Source organism: Vicugna pacos, chromosome 2, assembly GCF_048564905.1.
Source record: "Vicugna pacos chromosome 2, VicPac4, whole genome shotgun sequence".
NCBI classification, from domain to species: domain Eukaryota; kingdom Metazoa; phylum Chordata; class Mammalia; order Artiodactyla; family Camelidae; genus Vicugna; species Vicugna pacos.
The window spans coordinates 30,903,708-30,926,146 of NC_132988.1; the positions used below are offsets into that span (position 1 = coordinate 30,903,708).

The following is a 22,439-nucleotide window of genomic DNA, read 5'->3' on the forward strand; positions in this document are numbered from 1 at the left end:
TCCAGCAGCATATCATCTTAGTCTTTAATAATATTATGTTCAGTATTGAATAGTGAAAAGAAGTTAAACCTTCTCTCTTTGTGAGTAGATTTCAGCAATTCTAATACTGCTTGATAGTCTGTGCACAGTTTTGTTGTGCATCAAGAAAACACAGCTACAAGGTTAATCCAAAGAATAATTTAAAAGCCATTTCAATGGCAATTTCTGTGACTGAGTCATGAAAACAGACGTAAAGTTCTTGAGGTTTGGGGTGAAGAAAGAGTCTCCTGTAGAGGAAAAGAACACACTCATTTCAGAAATCCCCAAAACAAAAAAACCCACAAGTCTTCAATTTATTTAATTTAATTTTGTTTTTGTTTCTAAAAGAATCAGTAGTAAATTAAAAAACCACTAATCTAAAGATTAATCTTAAGAGAGTTAAATTTTTAATCTATTCAATCAATTGCTAATGTATACAAATCAAACTATTTAAATCAGGAGTAGTTCTGCCTGACTTCCTTAAATTTCTCTATTCTACATCGATCAGCCTCATAATTCAACACTTATTGATTCTATCAATTCCAATTGTGAATGTAGTTAAGGCTCTACTGCACATGTTCATGTGTGCTTAACTCGTCTCTTATCTCTGTTCAATCTTGCGTCCACACCATTCCATTTGGGGCTCCCAGCTTAATCTTCCAATAGCACAGTTCTGATCACACTACACTGAGTTGAGAACATGCTGATGCTCCCAAGCTTGGTTGGTTACACATCAGAATCACAAGGAGGCTTACTAAAAACACGGAGTCCCACTCTCGTAAATTCTGGTTCAGGAGGTCTCAGGTGAGGTGCAGGCATCTCTGATTTTAATAAGTGACTTGGGTGATTCTAAATTCCATGGACCAGCACATGGGAATTACTACTTTGGATGTCATTTGTAAAGTGTTTGTCATGCAATTTAGCAGTACATGGTGGGTGTCCAATAACATTAGCCCCACCTAACTCTGCGCTCCTTCCACCAATTCTCTATCCCATCTCAACCTTCAGTGGCTCAATATTTCCCTCAGAATTCAATTCCTTAGTTAGGAGTTGAAGGCTGTCTGCAATGGTCTTAACTTAGCTTTTTAGCTTGATCTTTCACTTCATCATTGTATATGCCATTCCTCTATCGTCCTGCAAACCAGTGTATTCACTGCCATGCCTTATGATTTCCTTTGTTTGGATCTTTATTCATCCCATCCTTTTCCCAGAATGCTCTATCCAAATCTAATTCATTTTCTAAACCAGATCAAATGGAATCCCTAAGCCTTTCTTTGTAATACCAGCTTAGATTCCACCCCTCTCCTCAAAATTCCCAGAGCATTTGGTTGAATTGCCTAATTTATTATGTATAGCAAGCTTGCTTTCTGTGTATCTCTTTCTCTCTATCTCCCCACAGATTATATATCCATAAATAGATATTTTAGCATGTTTTGTATTTCTTCTGCTAGATGTAAGACCATTAGATGCAATGACTGTGTCTTTATCTTTGCATTTGCCAATTCACTACCCACCACCACGTTTTGCCAAGCACAGCTCCATTTAAATCCTAACATGTTTATCAAGTGACTGTGCCAGGTGCTGTTGCAGGTGCCAGTGGTGGACGAGACATTAAATTCCTGACTTCCCAAAGCTGAAATTATAGTGAAGGGGAGAAAGACCATAAACAAATGGATTATGGATTGTCTGTTTGACAAGAGATGACATGTTAGCACTGGTCTGAATATCAAGGAGCCAGATATGCAAAGGTTAAGAAGTAGAACATCTTACACAGAAGGAATGGCAGGAGCAGGATTTGACTGGTGCCAATGTGGCAAGGCACAGTGGATAAGGGGGAGAGTGACAGTGGGTAGAAACAGAGATGGGAAGGGGCCAGGTAGGGCAGGGTCTTGTAGTTGGTTGGGGGGTGGAAGAGGAGAGGGGAATGGAAGTGGGGAGGAAATGAGAGAGGGAAGAAAAGAAGTAGGGTCAGAGGGAAGGAAACAGCCATAAAAGTGTATAATCATTTCATTTCCTGTCAGTGTATTACAAATACAATTTTGTAAGATAACCAAATAAGTTTTGTGGGTTTTTTTTTTTAGATAGAAAAAGACTTGGGAAGAATTTAAAGGAGATAACTTAGTAAATAAAATAAAATTCTAAAATACATTAAAATATTATAGTCAGGCTAATAATTCCATGTCTACAACTTAAAATCCTTATCCTCTTTAACACTTTTCTAAAACTTTTAAATACTTTTTTCTACTTACCCTACTACCCAGTAAGCCATAACTGGTGGTGCTTTTCTCTGATCAGTCCAGTTTTCAGGTGAGCATTCAAACAACACACCATGTTCTTTCACAGGCTTAAGAGAAGACACTGAATTTGTAGAACCTGAATGATCTCCACCATTTAGTGCTTTCTTTTTCTGTAATTTAATAGATATTATTAGTATTAACTGGTATTAATAATGTTGACTTTAAAATGTTTTCATATATAGATTTGAATTGTTGATCCTAATACTTTTAAGTGCCTGCAATGATTCTTCTTCTTATCTGCAGGAAAATTTCTACTCTTCCTTGTACTTGCTTTAAGTATCATCTCCTAAAAGAGACTTCATGGATAAAGTGTCACTTGACTCTCCAAGGTAACATTTATTTCACAGCCCTACATTATTAATATTTATAATATATTAGTAATTTATAGGTTTATCTTCCCCAGGACATTATAATAATTTTTTTCCAAGTCAGAGACAATATGCTATTCATCTTTGTATTTTTTGAAAACAGCAGTGCTTTGTACTTAGTAGGTGCTTAATGAATGAATGAATAATCAGTTACTAAATGAATAGATGAAATGTAATAAACTTAAAAACACCTATACTTAAAGCTGTATTGTCTCTTCCTCTGAAGCATTCTCAGTTTCCCACTGATTAAATCATTAACAAACCAGTGACTCATTTGGAATATAAAGACTTTCTGTAAGACTCAGGCCAGTGGCGTGATCCTCCAGTCTTCTCTTTCTCTCAAGATCTTCATCTAAGTCATCAGCAAACCCTTTTGGCTCATCCTTCAAAATATATCCAGAATCCAGAATCCACTGTCATTTCTTGCTTTGAGAATTTCTATAGCTCCTAACTGGTCCCTGCCTCCACCCTTGTTACCCTGCGAACCTGTTCTCTTCCACAGTAGCCTAAGTGATCCTTTCAAAACTAAGGGTGATGTATGTCCCTGCTGTGCTCTGAGAACCTCCTATCCTCTTCAGAACAAGGGCCACAGTCCTTAAGCATGTCCTTACGCATGATCTGGCCCTGCTACTTTTACGGTCTCAACTCCTAGCACTCTCCTCCCCACCCAGTCTGCTCCGGTGCTCTTGCTGCCACTCCTCCCTCTGTGGCTTTGTACTTGCTATTTGTTATGTCTGGAAACTCTGCCTGTGGATTTGCCACATGGCTCGGTCCCTCACTTCATTCAATTCTCTGTTCAAATATTACTTGATACAATCAGAGGGATCTTTCAAAATAATAGCTTCCACCTCTCATCCTTCCCATTTTATCATTCCTCTTGAAACTTAACCTACCTGATATATTACACTCCTTGCTATTCAGTAGCCTCCCCTATTAGAATATCGGCTTCATGAGGAGAGAGATCTGTTCACTGCTGTATCCCAGCATCTAAAATCGTATTTAGTGCATAGTATGTACCTCAATATTTAAACAATATGGGGAAGGCTAATTTATATTACTAAATACTACTGAATAAGTTAGTGAAATGTACCTTATAGAATCTTTCAGTATGTTAAAATGGAACGGAGGAGCCTCAGAACACAAAGCACGTAAGGATATGTGGCCAAACCACATTTTGCTGAATACCAATTTCTGATAGCTCGAAGGAGGACACAGAATTTTACTGCTGAATGAGTCCTAAGAGATGATATAATTCAGCTCATTCACTTTATAGCTGGTGAAGGAGGAAGAGTTGAGGCTCAGTCCGGGATTCCTTATTCCCAACCCAGTGTTCTTCCACCTTTGAATCTAAGTTCTTCACAAATTTAGCATCCTTAGCACATGTATTGCTAGATACATTACAGTCATCTTCAGGGAGTATTTTTTGGGAGGGGGGCTATATGATGTTTCACCAGTCACAAATAGACTTCTGTATGTTTATCCTTTTCAAGAAATCAACATTCACTTTCCATGCTATTAAAACAATTGCTATTTTAATTGTATACAACATTACAGCTTATCTAGAAGGTACAATATTAAATGAAACTTTGTCCTGGATCGAGAAGCAAGCAAGCAACCAACATTATACTACAGTTCTGTGTCTACTGCTGTACGTGTCCAATTATGTTCCAAAATACCTTGTACTGCTGGTTGAATACTTAAAGAATTATCAGTCACCCACAGGTAGTGACAACTTTCCAAGTAATAGTTGAGTTACAGATATCAAATATGGGAGGCACATTTACATTACAAACAACTATATTCAAATTTGCTATGGAAAAACACAGGTCAACCATTTCCTGAAATAGTAATCTGGGACATCAAATTCAGAATTATGAAATAAAGCTTTGAAGTTAAGTACTGTGAGTATAATCTTATCATTCAAGTTAGACTGGGTGACTGGTAAAAAAAAATTAAATGAAAACAGTGATTGGGGGACATACTGATTAAAGAGTTTAGACAGAATATTTAGGGAGTGCCCTACCTCTTCAACCAACGTCTGTTGGAAAATTGCACGAATGGTGAGACAACACTGATGGAAATTCTTCATTAGCTGAGGGTGGATAGAGCCACCCAACTGTGCCACTTCTTCATGGGTAGGAGTAATAAAGATCCCTTGCACTGTTTCTAAGGCAACATAGTGGAAAAGTGTGTTCTCAGGACCAGATGTCAATCTTGGAAAGAAAAAACAAAAAAAGAAAAAGATATTTAAGTAAACTTAAAAAAGTTTCTTCATTTTGAATTTTGTGGACTTCTAAAAAGTTTTAAACTACAATATTAGGAGTATAATTAGGGAAGGGAAACTAGGCCAAACATTTAATTCCTTCTTCCTTCTTATCTGAAATACAGGCTAGGGTTATTATCAATTCCCTTAATTGAAGCAAATTCTACATGTTATGCAAGGATAAACAAACACCAATTCATTTGCAAGTAACTTAATCGTCCCTTTGCTAAACAACCCAAACTGGCTAAACCTCTATTTTTCCATGGTTGGTAATGAATAGCTTAGCCCATGTCTGACCCAGATATCTACAAGCCATAAACAAGGTATCAGTCTAGGGTGGACCACATATAAAAACACCTTCAAACAAACTAAACATTTTAGTTAGTAGCATTTAAGTCTTTTACCATAACTGTCAAAATGATCATCCTAAAGAAAAATAAAATTATTATTACCAACTGCAAAGCTGGGTTAGTAGTCTAGATTACCATGGCAATGACTAGTAGCATTCTACTATTTCTTATCATTGTATTCTGTGTTCTCTTACTATTCTCACTTCTCCATTCTTTTTCTCCATCCTTTCTTCCCTTATTGGGATCTCCGATGGGCCAGCAGAACCTACAAATACTGCTTATTTCCACCAGTAGTAAGAAAAGCTAGAGGACAGCAATGATAACAACAATGAAATAGTAGCTATCATATACCGAATGCCCTCTATGTGCCAACGTAGGTGCTTTAAATTACCTTAGTTTTAATTCTTATAATGATCCTGTAAGATATTAAATGTTACTGTCCTCATTTTAACCATGAGGGTATCAATTTTCAGAGGACTTAAATTACCTTGTCTGAGGTCACCTAGCTAAGTATCAGAGCTTAGGTTACTCTGAAGCCTATTCGGCTACCCCTTGCTCTTTCCTGATTGGCAGTCTTTAAATACCTGAAGAGCAATTCCCCATCCACATCTCAAGCACTCAAGCTGTCCCATTCTCATTCTAATGTCTATTAAAAAAATTCATTCAGTTGATTTTTTTTTCCAGCCACAGCACAGAGGCAAAGCAAAGGCCTATTTCAGCTCTTAGCCTAAATACCACTTCGATTATCCATGCTAGTCAAAATGCTTTTAAACTAATTAGGCAGCAAGATCAGAATAACTTCTTATCACTGACTTCTAAGTCTTAGTTCTCTTTAGAGACAAGGAATAGGCAGAGAAGGAGATCATCTACAAATTTTTCTCAGACTTTTCCATAGGATGGCTGGCTCATTAACAACTAGTGCCTGATGTTTTTTCAATCAAGTAAAAAATACTCAAGATGAAAAAATTATAATTATTCAAAAAAGAAAATAATTTAAAACATACATTTTAAACTCGAGGTTTTCAAATTCAAGAAAAGGTACAGAACAGAAATGATTTTTTAAAAAAGAACTATTAATAAGATTCCTGTTTAGGGAAGTTTAGAATAACATTTGTGTTAACCTCTTTAATTTTCTCTCAAAACAACCCCAAAACACAATGAGCAGGTCTGGTTCTTGTTTTTTTTTTTTTTAATCGAAATACAATCCGTTACAATATGTCGATTTCTGACGTACAGCACAATGTCCCAGTCATGCATATACATACATATATTCGTTTTCATATACTTTTTCATTAAAGATTATAACAAGGTATTGAATATAGTTCCCTGTGCTATATAGAAGAAATCTGTTTAAAATCTATTTTTATATATAGTGGCTAACATTTGCAAATCTCAAACTCCCAAATTTATCCCTTCCCACCTCCTCTCCCCTAGTAACCATAAGATAGTTTACTATGTCTGCAAATCTGTTTCTGTTTTGTAGATGAGTTCATTAGTGTCCTCTTTTTTTCTTTTTTTTAGATTCTGCATATGCATGATACCATATGGTATTTTTCTTTCTCTTTCTGGCTTAGGTCTGGTACTTGAAAACCATAAATTCACACCATGTATATTAACTTACTCAGTATATAAACTGAAAGTATAAAAATCATCAGACAAGCAATACCCAATGGGAAGACAAATACTTGTTTGGTTTTGTTTTTTAAGCAGATTAAGTCAGATTTGTTCTTCAGAAAGGTCACTCCTACAGCAGAGAATGGATTCAGGGTAGGCTGGAAGTTGGCAGCCAGTTGCAATACAACCAGGTGAGAGAACGGGAGCCTGAACTAGGGTAGGATCATTAGGGGCTGAATGGTTTCAAGAATTATCAGAATACAGAATGGATAGGACTTGGTTACTGAATGAAATGTTTTCTGTATATTATTGTTTTTAGTATATTACATACTTTTATTTTATAAAAATATGTACTTACAGATTAGGATAATACCTAATACCACACTGGTTTATATCACACTTTTACTATTAGTCATTAGGTATGCACTACTCCCAGGGAGAGGTTGTAACCTTGGTTGAGTCAATTAACTTTCAAGTAGGACAAGGCCAAGGGAGGGACTCAGCTATGAGCCATTAGCAGCCATCACTCTCAAGCACTGTGAATGAGTACCTGGGGCTAAGGAGTATTGCAGCAACCACAGCATCCACTGGAGTCTAAAATAGCAAACTAAGTTAAAAACTAGACTTACAAAAGGGAAGTCACCTATGGAAGAAAGATAAATGGGGACTTTCACATTTTGAAGTATTACTTTGTATGTTTCTTATTTCTTACGGAGTATGTTTCCTATATGTGTAATGAAAAACAGGAAAACAGCATAGCAATTACCTTTCATATATAAGAGATACCATAATTACACTTGTTGAATAAAATCTCAATTTGGTATGGAATCATACTTTTTCACTGTAAAATTTCCTTGAAGACACAAAGCTAAATGAAAAATTAAAATATAGGGAAGTTTCTTACTTCATTGTGTTATATATTTCCAGTTCTTTTTCTGAAAGGTCCTTTTTCAAGTTCCCCAAATGAAATGGATTTGGAAGGGTAGACTTCTTTTTAGTGATCTGAAAAGTATCATTAAGTAAATCAGTTTTTATCTAAGAATGGAATCAGCAGAAGTAATGTAAAAACTAAAAATCCTTCTGAGAGAACTACTTACTATTTGCAATGTTTCCTTTAAATATTTTCAATGCTAACTTGTACCTCTTGGCTTATCCTTTGCTAGAAGTGACCCCAGGGCCATGTCATGGGAGGACATGACAGTTCTCCCTGTAAACTCCTACCAGCACCATAATGAAGCCATTATCAAGTTTTGTTAGAATTTATATGTATGCATACTTGTCTCCTTCTCTAGACTGCACCTCTCAAAGGCAAGAGCTATATCTTATTCATCTTTTTATCTCCTTTGTGTAGCATGGCCCTTGGTACACAGTAGGTGTTCAATCAATATTTATTGAATGGCTGGATCTTAGAGACTAATACAGTTTCTTTTAAGAGCTCCTTAAGTCTATCCACATCCTCTTAGACTGTATTTCCTATCAATTTCATAGACTGGGATTATGAGTACCACCAATGTGAATACTTCCTAAATACACCCACTTAGGGCTCCAAGAGTGCTCTATTTTTTGGAATTAGGAGACCAAATCTATGGTCATCTATGACACAATACTTAGAATCTCCTATTTTATTTGTACCCCTTCTCAGAATCCTTCACACTTTGTCTGGCATCACCTTCATTCACCCAAATTAAGTTTCAAAAATGTTTTGAAAGAGCAGCATCACTAGAATAAGTACAAAGTCTACTAGGGTGATTACTCTAATAGTCATTTGGATATGTTATGGTATTTTCATGGGAAAAAAACATGGAAAAACAATAATCTAAAAAAAGAAAATTTTCTTTGTTTTATTTGTCACATGTTGGATTCTTGAGTATGGAGAGCAGACTTTCACAGTTGCAGATAAAAAAATACTCATCTATGGGAAAAATAGGACAAATATTCATATATGTATAGATATAACTTATTTTAAGTTCTTGATTTTATTTTTGTTTCTGCTGAACATTTTCTTTGCTATTTAGTCAGATCAGTCCCCAAATGCCCCAGAAATAGGATGTTCTTTGTTATCACTGTGAATAGAGAAAAAAGAGATGAACACAGAAAGCAAGATTAGAGTTTCCCTACTTGTAATTACTGTTAAGTATATGCGCTGTTAAGCGCATTCTAGCTAATGTTTTATCACTTGGTATTTCTTTCTCTTTTTGATCCTAAATCATCAGTTTGTCAATAGTGACTAAAACAACCACTAGTTTAAATGAAGAATGATCTGCTATTAAAAATTATTCTGTAATTACAAAATAAGGACTGGAGAGACAGCTTAGCTCCCAGAATGTACACACTTGAAGGAACACACACCTTAAGCAAGGCCCCACTTTCTTCTGAACCATCAGATCCCTGAGATTCTCTTTGCTTCTGGACTGTGTCCAGTGTAGTGTGGGGGCTCAAGCCAGCACCTTCTCCACCTTCACAACCATTGTCAGATCCTCCACTTCGGGAAGGACTGGGCTTACGTGTCTTTAAGGAAAAGTCACCAAAAAGAGTTCTTCTGCACGTTGGAGAGGTTGCTACTTTGGAGGTGCCTTGCAGCCTATTGAGGATGGGTGAAGTTGTCAAATTATCTAATTTTTCATGTGATCCAGCAAGGAACCAATCAGCACAAGACAAACAGGGGCCTGGAGAAAAGGCTAGCCGTTCATTTATGCGGGAATCTACCCCTTCCAACTGGTGAAGAGTTGTTTTGACCTGATCCACGTATATACAGTCTGGTCCAGGATTCCCAATAGCTTTGGACGCACAGCCTCCAGCTTCCAATAGTACACATAACATGTAATGTCTCTATACAAAAACAATTAATAATATAGATTTAGCCACATTAAAAAGTTTGTATGTAACATGCATGTATAAATTTATGAATTCTAAAGACATGAGCATATGGCATAACCACGTGATGCTTATTAAAAACTACCCCCCTTCTTAGTTATTGCAATGCTTTTGATCACCCTTGACATCTAATCTCACTTTGCCTTATCCCGATATACCATCAGCTGCTACTTTTGACACATGAATTCCCTAAGGTAGCTTTCAAAGAGCCTCAATCATTGATAGTCCCTTCATTCACAATCACATATTTGTTGTTTCTGATTCTATATTCTTTTCATGTCTCTATTTCCCAAAACAAACCAGAGTATAAAAGTTCTAATTTTATAGAAATGGGAACAAAAGATCATAATAACCTGCTAAAAATCTTATCTTGGGTTTCATTAATATTTCTCTATGAGTATTAAATGGATGCAAAAAAAAAAAAAGAAAGAAGGGCATGTAACACTTTCTGGAATACTAGTATTTGACATACTCATAATTTTAAATTATCATTTCTGTTTGTGTATTTATTTAGGCAGTAAATGATGAAAACAAGCAAACGAAAAACAAACCCAAGAAAGAAACTAAGGTAAACTTACCAAGCCAACAATTAGCAAAAAATATCTCCCTTCAGGTTCCTGGAAGACTTCAGTGTTTGAGGCTGAAGAAGGTTGGAGGTGATAGAGGGGAAACACTTCTCTCCATATTACCAACTGACCGATTCTCTGTTTTGCTGCTAAAGGCAGCAGGCAGTGGTGGCGACAGTATACAGCAATATCAATAAGATCATCCTTAGGCAAATGACTGCATATCAAGTAACCCTTGAATTTAACCACAGAGAATAAAAGTCAACTAGTGATATAAAGCAGTCATCCCATAATACATTTCTGAGAGTTTTATAGGTGCTTCTTCAGTTGGCTTAAAATATTCCAGTTTCAAATGGAATAAGTGAAGACATAGAAAAAATAAACATATTTTTAACTAGAGATCAAATATTCATGATAACTTAAGTCTATAACAGGTGGACTTTAGCATAAAGCAAGATCACCTGTGAGTAATATTAGCCTGAGAATATGGCAAAATTAGGAAAGAACTGACCTGAAGATGAAAGGTGGAGAAGCAGGAAAGGAGGTGGGAAGTATACTTTTCACTACATACAGTTCTGTATTGTCTGATTCTTTTTTAGATATGTTTTATACTGTGTTTAACAACCTTTTAAAAAATTAAAATACTTAAATTCACTTGACACTTAATTTGCTTTTACCCGGAAGTCAACTAATTGATGTTAGAATATTTTCTAAAAAGATATATGGTTACTTTCTGAAGATAAGAAAAGAGACAAATGACTGCAAAACTAAATCATCACAGTATTACTTTTCTCTCATAAACACTTTGTTCTTTGAGTATTGTTTCTCTTTTACACATTTGTAAATGTCTTAAGATATAATGAAACCAGAAATATTTATTGTATTTGTAAATATGTAGGTACAAGTCTTGTTTTCAAGTCTAAACCTTATGGTAACTACATTAAGAGAAAAAGATAAATTTATTTTTCATATTTGTAAGAGTTTGAGAAAATTTAATTTAGGTCTGTTCATATAGCAGTTGGACATTTATAAAAATTTCAAGCTTCAGGACCTACTATATAGCACAGGGAACTATATTCAATTTCTTATAATAGCATATAATGGAAAAGAATCTGGAAATAAAATATATATGTATGTACACGTATAACTGAATCACTTTGCTGTACACCTGAAGCTAGCATTGTAAATCAGCTACACTTCAATAAAAAATTTTAAAGAAAGAAAAAAATTTTCAAGCTTCAGCTTACCTTGTAAAATAGAGAAGACCCCACAATTGTATACAGCCGCCTCATGTCATAGTAATCCTCAGACTAGGGGAAAGAACACAGTGGAGATGTATATATATATAGATCTCTCTATATGTCTATATATTTTATATATCTATGTATTTTGTGTGTATATATATATATATAAATGTAAAAAATGATCTAAAAAATCTAGTTAAGGGGGGAGGGTATAGCTCATGGGAGAATGCATGCCTAGCATGCAGGAGGTCCTGGGTTCAATCCCCAATACCTCCATTAAGAGTAAATGAATGAATGAATGAATGAATGAATATATATATAAGCAAGCACAAAAGGTTTCAGAATATATTGTTCAGCAAAGAATGCTACTGTAGAACAAAATATTCACTATCATCTAAGTTTTGTTAAAAATAGCACCTCCAATGATAGACATGTACATGTATACATACGTGTTGTTTTGTATTGGAGTACGTAAGTGTATAGAAAAGGGTCTGGAAGAATAGGTTCTAAACTGTAAGAGCTGATATAACAGGATGGAATTGGAGGAGATGGATGAGGAAGGAGGACATTTGTTTTTAATAACCATGCTTGCATTCTTACCCAATATGCATGCATTAATCTTATAATAAAAAAATACAGTGAAACCTAAGGAAAATTGAAAACTGGAAATAATCTAAATATCCCTCAACTGGGGAATGGGTGAACACTGTGATACCGTCATACAATGGAATACTAGTCAACAACAAAAAGGATGGAACTGCTGATACACACGATTACATGAAGAAATCTCAAATGCTAAGTGAAAGAAGTCAGGCCCATCCTTTTTCACGTTCTGACTGCTTTTATGTCAAAGAAATTCCTTGTAATGCTCTACTGTGCCCATATTTAAGAATGAGGAATTAATAAATTCATTGGAAGCTTCTGGAGGGCATGGAAGCTCTCTGATTTGCTTCATTATAGGTAAGCTTTTAAAAATTACAATAATTAAAATTTTTAACTGTGGTCAAATACACATAATATAAAATTTACCATCTTAATCATGTTTAAGTGTACAGCTCAGTAGTGTTAAGTACATTCACATTGTTGTAAAACCAATCTCCAGAACTCTTTTCCTCTTGCAAAACCAAAACTCAGTATCCTTTAAAAAATTACGCTCCACTTCTCCCCTACCCCCAGCCCCTGGTGTCCACTCTTCTACTTTCTGTCTTTAAGAATTTGACTACTTTAGGCATCTCCTATAGGTGGAATTGTGTACTATTTTGTCTTTTTGTGACAGGCTTGGTTCACTTGCTATAGTGTCTCCAGGTTCATCCATATTGAGGCATATGTCAGAATTTACTTCCTTTTGGAGACTGAGTCATGTCCCATTTTATGTTTTAACCACGATTTTTTGTTGTTCATTCCTGTGTTGGTGGACGCTGGGGATGCTTTCTCCTTTTGGCTGTTGTGAATGATGCTGCTACGAATGTGAGTGTGCAAATATGTCTTCAAGATTCTGCTTTTAATGCTTTTGACTATATGGAGTTGTTGGATCATGTGGTCATTCTGGTTGTGATTTTTTGGGGCCGCCTTGTGCTATTTCGCATTCCTACCAAGAGTGCACAGGGAGTTCCCATTTTTGTACATCCTTGCCAACACCTGGTGTTTTCTGTCTTATTTTTTGTCTGTTTGTTTAATGGTAGCCATCCTTATAGGTGTGGGCAATCTGTTTCATGTGTATAGTTTTGTACTCTGCTTTTTCCACATAAAATGACCCTGAACATTTTTCCATGTCAATAGACAGTTTTCTAAACATAATTTTTAATGGCTGTATTATTTAACATCCATAATGTGGTATTTTAATTTGTTTCTAGTAATTTTTCAGAATATAAATAATGTTGTACAGAACATTCTTATCAAAAAAATTTTGTGTTCATCTCTGATATTTTCCTTAGTTGGTAAGTTTCTGGAGGTTGAATTCCTAGATCAGTGTATAACTTTTTAATGAATATTGCCAGATTGCTTTTCCGAAAGGTTGCATCAGTTTATACTTTTACTAGTATGAAAGTGTCATCTACATTGAACATTGTCAGACAAAATTACTTCAATGTATGATCATAAACACAAAGTTACCAAGAATATTCATCAACAGATAACAATGGGTTAACTCTGAGAACAGAGCTGGCTTTGATGTATGAGTTGTCAAGCAAAATGCCAGATTTATTTTTATTTTGTATTTTTCAATAGTATTTGTATAACAATAAATATTTTAATTTCCTAATTAAAAAGAGAAGGCAGATCCCCAAAATTATCTCCCATATGATTCAACTTATATGGCATTCCAGAAAAGGTAAAACCATGTGGACAGGTCTTTGTATTGACATAGCTTTTATTTCTCTTAGGAAATTAGATAGGAATACAAAGGTAGAATCATATGGTAGGTGTATATTTAGGTAATTAAGAAACTGCCAAACTGTTTTCCAAAGTAACTGCATCATTTTATAGTCTCTATTTGTCAACTTGTTTTCTTTTATGGATTGTGTTTTGATGTTGTATCCAAAGAATCCCAATAGATCTTTTTCTAACCATAGTTACTTTCTGTGCTCATTAAAGTGATGAAAGCAGGAATTAGAGTTTTAATTAAACCTACTGGATATAAGTTCCTAAAACCCAGATATTTAAATATTTTAGATCTAAACTGCCCCGAATGATTGATATCTATCTTAACGTTCTCCATCAATGAAAAAAATGTATGACCTAAGAAGAGTTCACCTTGCTTAAATTTCCAGTATTTTTAAAACAAAATACCCTTCCATTTGCTCAGGATCTTAGTTAAGACTAGGCCACCCCTTCAATCTAACGTTCTCTTTCCACTTTCACCAGCAGTCTTCTAAAGAATGACAATCTAGCCTCACTGCTTCTACTTCCTAACTTACCATTTGCTTTTTGGGGGGAATTATTTAGAGTAAAATTTATTAATAAATTATTGATTTTCCTCTCGGTAGCATAGAAAAATACACTAAGCCACGTTTTCAAAGCATGTTAACTAAGGGAGTATGATATATTCTACTCTGTGAAACACAGGTTGAGTATACTTTAAGTTAAAATTTCCTACACAGATAACAGGTAATAAGACTGGCAAGAAGGAAAAGAGCATGAGCAAAACATTCAAATACAGTTATAATGATATTTTAAAATATTTGGAAACGTGAATTTGCAGAATGTAAGCAGCATGTGTGTTTTAATTTGCTATACGCAGTTACCACCTGTTAAGAATATCCACTCCAGTCAGGAGAAATGCAGTAACTACATCTTTCAATGTTTGTTTCAACTTTGGACTTAAATACCAACATAATCTTCTGTTCAAAAATCAATCATTTACTTTGTAAAGACTTCATTACTGAAAATTTTAGCATATACAAAAATTGAGTAGTATAATTAGCTCCTATGTACCCATACTCCCAGCTTCCACAATGACCTGAAGCTAATCTTGTTTCATCTATATCCCCTTCTCCTTCTCCCCTCTCCCTACTGAATTATTTCAGAGTCAATCTCAGATGTTTTGGCATTTCATCTGTAAATAGTTCAGAATGTATCTCTAAAACAGGACTTTAACAAAATATATAACCATAATACCATGACCGTATCTATAGGATTATTCTCACCTAATAGCCAGTTATCAATTCCTTGATTGCCTCATAGATGTTTTTAAAATTTTGTTTGTTTGAATCTGGACCCAAGTAAGGTCCATATTGAAACTGGTTGATATGTTTATTAAGCCTCTTGTAACTGAGAGGTTCTCTCTCAACCTCTCCTCAGCCGCCTTCTAATTTATTTGTTGAAGAAACTGTCCTGTGTGTTTCCCAGTCTGGATTTTGCTGATTGCAATCTTCCTCCCTCAAATGGGATATTTTAACATGTCCCTTTCCTCCTGGCATTTCCAGTAAATTGGTAGTTAGATCTTGAGGCAGGATCAAGTATACTTCATAGGGGGTTTGTGTGTTCCCCTTTAGGAACCACATACTATCTTGCTGTCTTTTCTTTTGTGATGTTAACAGTTACTGATGATCACTGCTTAGATCCATTAACTCGGTGAGGGATTATAAAATGATATTCCAATTCTGACATTCTTTCTTAATATATTAGGTAGACCACTTCCACAAAGAGAAACTCCCCCTCCTCTCTATTTGGCAACCCTGAGGTATGGTTCAGATAGGAAAGGCAGATAAATATTTGATTCTTTCTCCTTAATCACCAGTTTCCACAGTAATGAACTGGTTCCTTAGCATTCCTCAAAGCTGACCAAAAAGTTTCTTTTTTTCTTTAGTAACATTATAAACTCGTGGTTTAAAAGAAAAAAACTCATGTTTTAAAAGATTAAAAACCATACTCCCAACTTAAATTCAGGTCTACAGTGCTTTTACTTAATATAATCAGTATTACATGTATGTCCTTTCTCTCAAAGCCCAGTTTTTAAGGATACTCATGTAATTAGTCATTACATATATATATTATGTAACAAATATTTTTAACTGAATAGAAAATCTTAAGGCAGCAAAATGGATTTTGTCCATTTCAATAGACACCTAATGTTACATATTTCAAGATTATTACATGCTGCCTTGGAAAATATTTAGAATAATGACTGATTTACAAAATAAGAAATTAATATTGAAACTTTCCTAAAATCCACTGCTTCTCTTACCAGTTCTGCAAAATCTGCTGCCTCCAAGTCACTCAGTGCTGTATCTAATTCCATCTATGTGGGGAAAAAAAAAAGAATAATACATTTAACTCATATTACTTACTTTTTAGTAACGGCCATATAAATGTGCTTAATAATTACTTGAAGAATTAAATAAATATCTCTTTCTCCTTTGTGTTATTTAAGAGATGTCCCCAAACGGAAGATCTTGTTTTCAAGCTTTGCAATTACAAAAAATTAATTTATTTCACATATGGGCATTTTTCAGTTTAATCTCAATTATTTCAAAATGGGCTTCCCTCTTTATTCAACGCAAACTAATTTATGAGGTTAAAAAACTGCTTTCCAGTTCTAAGTTAGAAACTTTTTTAACCAAGAATATGAAAACAAATATATGTATGTATATGCATGACTGGAACATTGTGCTGTACACCAGAAACTGACACATTGTAACTGACTGTACTTCAATTTAAAAATAAATAAATAAATAAATAAATAGAAAAAAATTTAATCTATTAAAAATCTTAAGAGAAAAAAAAATCCTAATGTAACCAATCTACTTTGACTTGTTTTTATTGTTCTGTTTCCTATATATTTCTCAACAGTGGGAGTCTTGGAAAATATCAACATTCTTCCCATCTCTCTCTTATGTTTTGTATAAAAAGACTGTTAATCTTTATTCATGGATTAAAACATGAAGGCAAGTGTTCCCCTGGAATCTGGCACGGTTTAACTACCCTACAGAGTTATTAGAAAAATCTCTTACTTTGGATTTAGCTTTTGTTTCTATGGAAATTGTCTGAACTCTTTCATGTATTTGTCCCTCCCTGAAGCATTCAAAATTTAAAAACAGAATAAATTTAATCTTCAGTTTAATCTGTAATGCATATTTAAAAATTGAAAATTATCGACAGTTGAAGCTTATAGCATATATGGTATTTGTGAAAAATGATCCTTTTTTTTTTTTAAAGGCCAAGGCACTCTCTGCAGGACTGTTTCACAAACTGCGTCTTACTGAGATGACAAAAGCTTTGGAAACATTAGTTATGCCTTTCAATGCTTTTCACCCAGTATGACTTATTACTCATTTGTGACCTACATTTTTCTGCATCTAGCAAATACTTCATGTTCTCCTCTTTGTGGCTACAGTTTCCCTTGTGAAAAACTACAGGACAAAAAGAAAATTACCCACTTGTGATTTCTGACCTCAGAAATGTTAATGTTTAACAGGTTCTTGCCACTAAAGTCTATAGGCTAATATACAAGGTTGCTTTGATTGTTTCTTCATATTAAAAGGTAAAATTTCTTTTCTCTTAATTATTCCAGCATACCTTAGGAAAAATCATTTTTTTAAAAAATTCTGACCAAAAAACAAAATAAGGAAATTCTCAAACACTTGGGAAAGAAAACTGAAGTGAGACTTCATTGTCTACTAAACTCAGAACAGTATGTTTTTTCCTAGTTAAAAATAACTATTTCCAACTAAAATTTATCAGGCACAAGTTACCACACACACACACACACACACACGTTTTTAACTAGATTTCTTAAGGCATAAAATTCCTTAATATTTTTTCATTAGAAGATATATATTCAATAAACCCTATTATTTTTAACACAGTAAGAAATCTCAAAGGGAAAAAGAAAGTAAGCTCTTTGAGTTTGCTGATAAAACAAAAACAAAAACTTCAAGGGTTATTATGTTTTTCAAACTTTACAGTCATCAGAAACTTTTAGATCACTTTATCAGACAGTATTGATCTCTTTCCAAAACATCCTTCTTGATTCTCTTACCCAGACTACAAAATATAGAAAATGCTTATGCTGTACCCTTATTGTTTCCTGTGTTTTAATTCCACCTACCCAACTAAACACTGAGCATCCAGAGGACTTTTCCAGATTCCCAAAGCAGAGCACAATTCTGAGTGCCTGGCACAATGAAGACTGATCTCCCTACAAGAGTGTCAGACTTAAGCAATAGCTATGATTTGAGGCAACAGATTAAAAAATATATACACCAGAATTCACACAGTGACGTCTCAGTTTGATATTATTTTAGGTTGAAATAAATAAAAGCATACAGTCCTTTTTATCAAATATATGGTAAATTTAGAAAAAAAAAAAAAGCCAATCAGAGAGATCTGAATACAAGAGGTAGTCTTCACATGGAATTTGAAAGACCAAAACAGGCTATATGTTAAGATGTCCTAAAGTTCTTAGAAGGGAGACATATTTGATCTTAACATATCCAAAGTCGAAAGACATTGCCCCTAAAAACATTAAATGCCTCTACTCTCGTAGAAGAGATTGCATATTTTGAGGGAAGAGGGTTCTTTGGTGAAGAGATTCGAAGACAGGAGAAAGAACTTGGGCAACTGCAAGACCAGACTGGGAGGCTCATGACATGGCACCTCTGACCCACAAAATCTGCCTTGTGTCTTTCAGCAGAAAAAAGGCCCTGGAATGGGCATAAGACAGAATTATTGGAACCAGGGTCTTTCCTTCTTAAAAGTAAGGTTATCTAATTACTTTCTATTTTGAACCCATATAATTTCTTATGAAAACGCTGATGGCAGTAGAATTACATATTTCACACTTTTTAGTTTTTCTATGACCTAAGAAAATGATCATTACTGGCCTGAGGTACAAAAGATGCAGCAGTGGGCAAGTGACAAAGGCAAGGACAAAATAAGAAGACCTGAAGGTGAAGTTTCCTTCACACATGCTCTAACAACCTCAACCCCTTCCTAATAATCATTGTACAATAATACTCTCACAACTACAGCTATAGCTACAACATGCCAGGCATGATTCTAAGCACTTTATTGTAATAACTCATCACTTCTCTATGAAGTAGGTACAATTATGGTCCCCATTTTACAGATGAGGAAATCGAACAACGTGGATAATATATCAGTTTAAATTATTACTAAGCTGTCAAAAGGTATTTATTTGATCAGACATGGTAGAATTTCATGAAGAGCAGAATCTTGCATTGGGATTTTACTATAATATAGCCTGGGTTTCTCCATGGTTGGGAACTGGCTGTGGCATAGTGCCTCATTTAATACTAATACAAACACTGTGGCTAAATAGATTACTGTTGATGAAAACGTCTGAAATGATCTTTCCAATCATTCAGCAGTAAAGATATTTTGGATCTACAGGAACGACTAAAATCACATTGATAATACTTAACTGTTATGAAGTCTTACCTTTGTTAAGCTATCTATGGGACAAGGCAAAGCTAATTATATATGTTCATGTAAAACAGATTTTTCTATTATTAATGGAGTTTGTATTTTACTTAAGAATATTGTTACCCAGGCATTCCATCTACCTTTTTTTTAAACTTTTTTTTAATTGCGTTATAGTCATTTTACAATGCTGTGTCAAATTCCAGTGTAGAGTACAATTTTTCAGTTATACATGAACATACATATATTCATTGTCACATTTTTTTTTGCTGTGAGCTACCATAAGATCTTGTATATGTTTCTCTGTGCTATACAATATAATCTTGTTTATCTAGTCTACATTTTGAAATCCCAGTCCATCTACCTTTAATTATATAGAAACATAAACCTAACTGGATGACCTTCCACTGTAAAAATGAAAATCACAAAATTTAGAAGTAGGACACGTCATATAATTATGATTTCTGAGAAGTATTTCAAGTTTGGACAAAGCTTAAATGTTAGAGTAAGATGAGAGAGATAATTTTTATTTAGAAAGAAAAAGTCCACTGCACTGGACCCTCCTACTTTTATCAGCCAATTGCCCCTTTAACTCTTTCCCACAATCCTCAAAATAACAAAAAACCTAAAGAAAAAAAAAGATAAAGAATTACAAGGCAACTGGTTCTGATTCTTATTTATGACACCTAAGATTACCTTGATTTCCTGTGGAAGTGTGAGCCACCGAACTCCAGGGAGATTGTCTACAAGCACGGCACTGAAAGCATCATACTGCTGTGCACTGGGACTGGCACTAGAATGTAGCTTAGCAGGCTGAAGTGCTCTTTGGAAGAACAAGTCGAAAAAATGATCCAAACGAGGAACATTCTCAACCTGGCAAAAGGCACTGAAGAAAGAAGAGCCGTAAAGTCAGAACAACATACTGAAATGGTGGTCATCTCTTTCTTGTGTGCTCCTAAGGGGACTGGATCTCTCCCCACAACACAGGCTCTCTTTCCACTCCTTCTCCCTAAACAGGAATTACCACTGTAATGTTACTGATGGAGCATGTTAAGAAATTCACCGCATTGATATTTTTTACCCTAAAACCTATTTTTTTTTTTACCCTAAAACCTTTGAGTAGATGGTACCATGGAAGAACCACAGGGATAACACAAGTGGTATAACAGAATGGCTGAAGCACCCTTTCTGCAAAAAATAAGTTGCTTTTACCTTTGACCATCTCTCAACCATTTACAACTCCCAATATCTTCCAGGTAACATAGTATAATAAAGAGATTTTGAGGTTTGTAATAGAACAGATCTGGCTTTGATGCTTATCGCTGCTTTTTTTACTAGGTAGATCTCTAGGGAAAATCATCTAACCTTTCTCTGAACTTTTGTTTCCAAATAGGGATAATACTGTCTAACTCACAAGCAAAGTAACTAGTACATAGTTAAGTTTAAGTACTTATGCTTATTACTTACTGGTATACAGTAAACACATAATTAGCCTAAGTTATTTCCTCCCCTCTTCACTAATGAAGGCATAACTGTTTAAGAACTTAAAAAAAAAAAAAACAACTACTTGTCTTTAGCCATGTGAAAGTAATACAGCATTGTCTACAACCGCTCATTGGAACAGCCCACTGGATAACACAATAAAGGGTATATATACCATTAATACATCAGGATAATATTCACTGATTCATTCAGCCAATTACTTGAGTGCTACTATGTTCCAGGCACTATTCTCATTGCTGGAGGTAATTTTTACTGCAGTAAAAATATCAAGACAAAAGACAAGGTCTCTGCTCCCATGAAGCTCACATTCTACTGGAGAATGACAACAAATGAACAAAAAGTAAAAACATGAACTTGTCCAAAGCACTATGCAGAGATCAGGACCATGTGCGTGGATGAGGTGACTGGTCAGCTATTTTAGATCAAATGGTTACAGGAGAGTCTCTGAGAATGGGGCATTTCAGCTGAGATCCTGATGTCAAAATGGTCCAGGAAGAGGTCAGAGTGCAAAAGCCCAGGGTGGAAACAAGTTTGGCCAGGGTGCCTGCAGAACAGTACACAGGGGCAGTGTGGTTTGAGATCTGAGATCAGAAAGGTATGCAGGAGCCAGGTAACAATGTAGAAAGATCACTCTAACTTTGGAAATTAGATAGGCAGGAATGGAGGCAAGGAAACCAGTTAGGAAGTTACTACAGTAGCGACAGAGGGCAGTGGCTGGACAAGGTAATAGTGCAGATGGAGAGAAGTGCATAGATTTGAGGTATGTTTTGAAGACAGGCTGCTTAGGATTTGCTGGTGGATTAGCCAGCAACAATGAAGGCAATCTGTATCTTTAATTTGATCACAACACTAAACTTTATTAATGTATAGTCAGTTTTTTTGTGTGTGGCTCACAGGGAACTAACCAGCTTAAAACTTGAAAAAGGCAATATAGGCTTTTGGGCTTTTTAGTCTTTTCATAATTTTTTATAATGGGCCTTTGATATCTTTCATAATCAGAAAAAAACTTGTGATAAAAAATTACTGCAAAATGACAATTGACAGTACCTTGGATCCATACTGCTTCTTGGTTTTAAGTACTCATTGGATCTTCACATTTATTATCTTAATTTGTCTTTCAAATTCTCACTTGAACAAGAAGAAACTACTTAAATTTGGTGTCAGTTTGGAGATACTTCCAAATCAATGGGAGCTAAATTTCAACATGAAATTCTGCCCACAGCCTACTCCATTGGAATTTGCAGAACAATTTCAATTGCTTGTCTTCATGCATGGAAATCACTGAAGGAATTTAATCTTTGATTATCTCTTTTCTTTTTAAATGAAAATAGAAAGCTTCAATAAGGCAAAATATAGCAAGGTTTGCTTATTTAGTATAAATTTAAGGAGGTAGTTTATAACCGTATCCTTATTCTTCATTGGTTAAAAATTTCCTTATTAGTAAAAGGTAAAAGCACTGAA

General features: G+C 34.8%; 1 protein-coding gene across 5 annotated transcripts in view; it reads right to left on the reverse strand.

Moving 5' to 3' along the window:
• INTU (inturned planar cell polarity protein) overlaps positions 1-22,439 on the reverse strand; it is a 171,360-nt gene continuing 148,921 nt past the window's right edge. For all 5 annotated transcript variants that reach the window (XM_072937772.1, XM_006212220.4, XM_072937775.1 and 2 more), the window contains 9 exons: positions 20,172-20,361; positions 16,279-16,332; positions 11,598-11,660; positions 10,363-10,584; positions 9,260-9,739; positions 7,815-7,912; positions 4,707-4,896; positions 2,268-2,425; positions 1-266 (listed from right to left, as the gene is read on the reverse strand). In XM_072937772.1, coding sequence (XP_072793873.1) covers positions 155-266; positions 2,268-2,425; positions 4,707-4,896; positions 7,815-7,912; positions 9,260-9,739; positions 10,363-10,584; positions 11,598-11,660; positions 16,279-16,332; positions 20,172-20,361 — 1,567 coding nt within the window. In that variant the 3' untranslated portion in view covers positions 1-154. The remainder of the gene's footprint in view (positions 267-2,267; positions 2,426-4,706; positions 4,897-7,814; positions 7,913-9,259; positions 9,740-10,362; positions 10,585-11,597; positions 11,661-16,278; positions 16,333-20,171; positions 20,362-22,439) is intronic.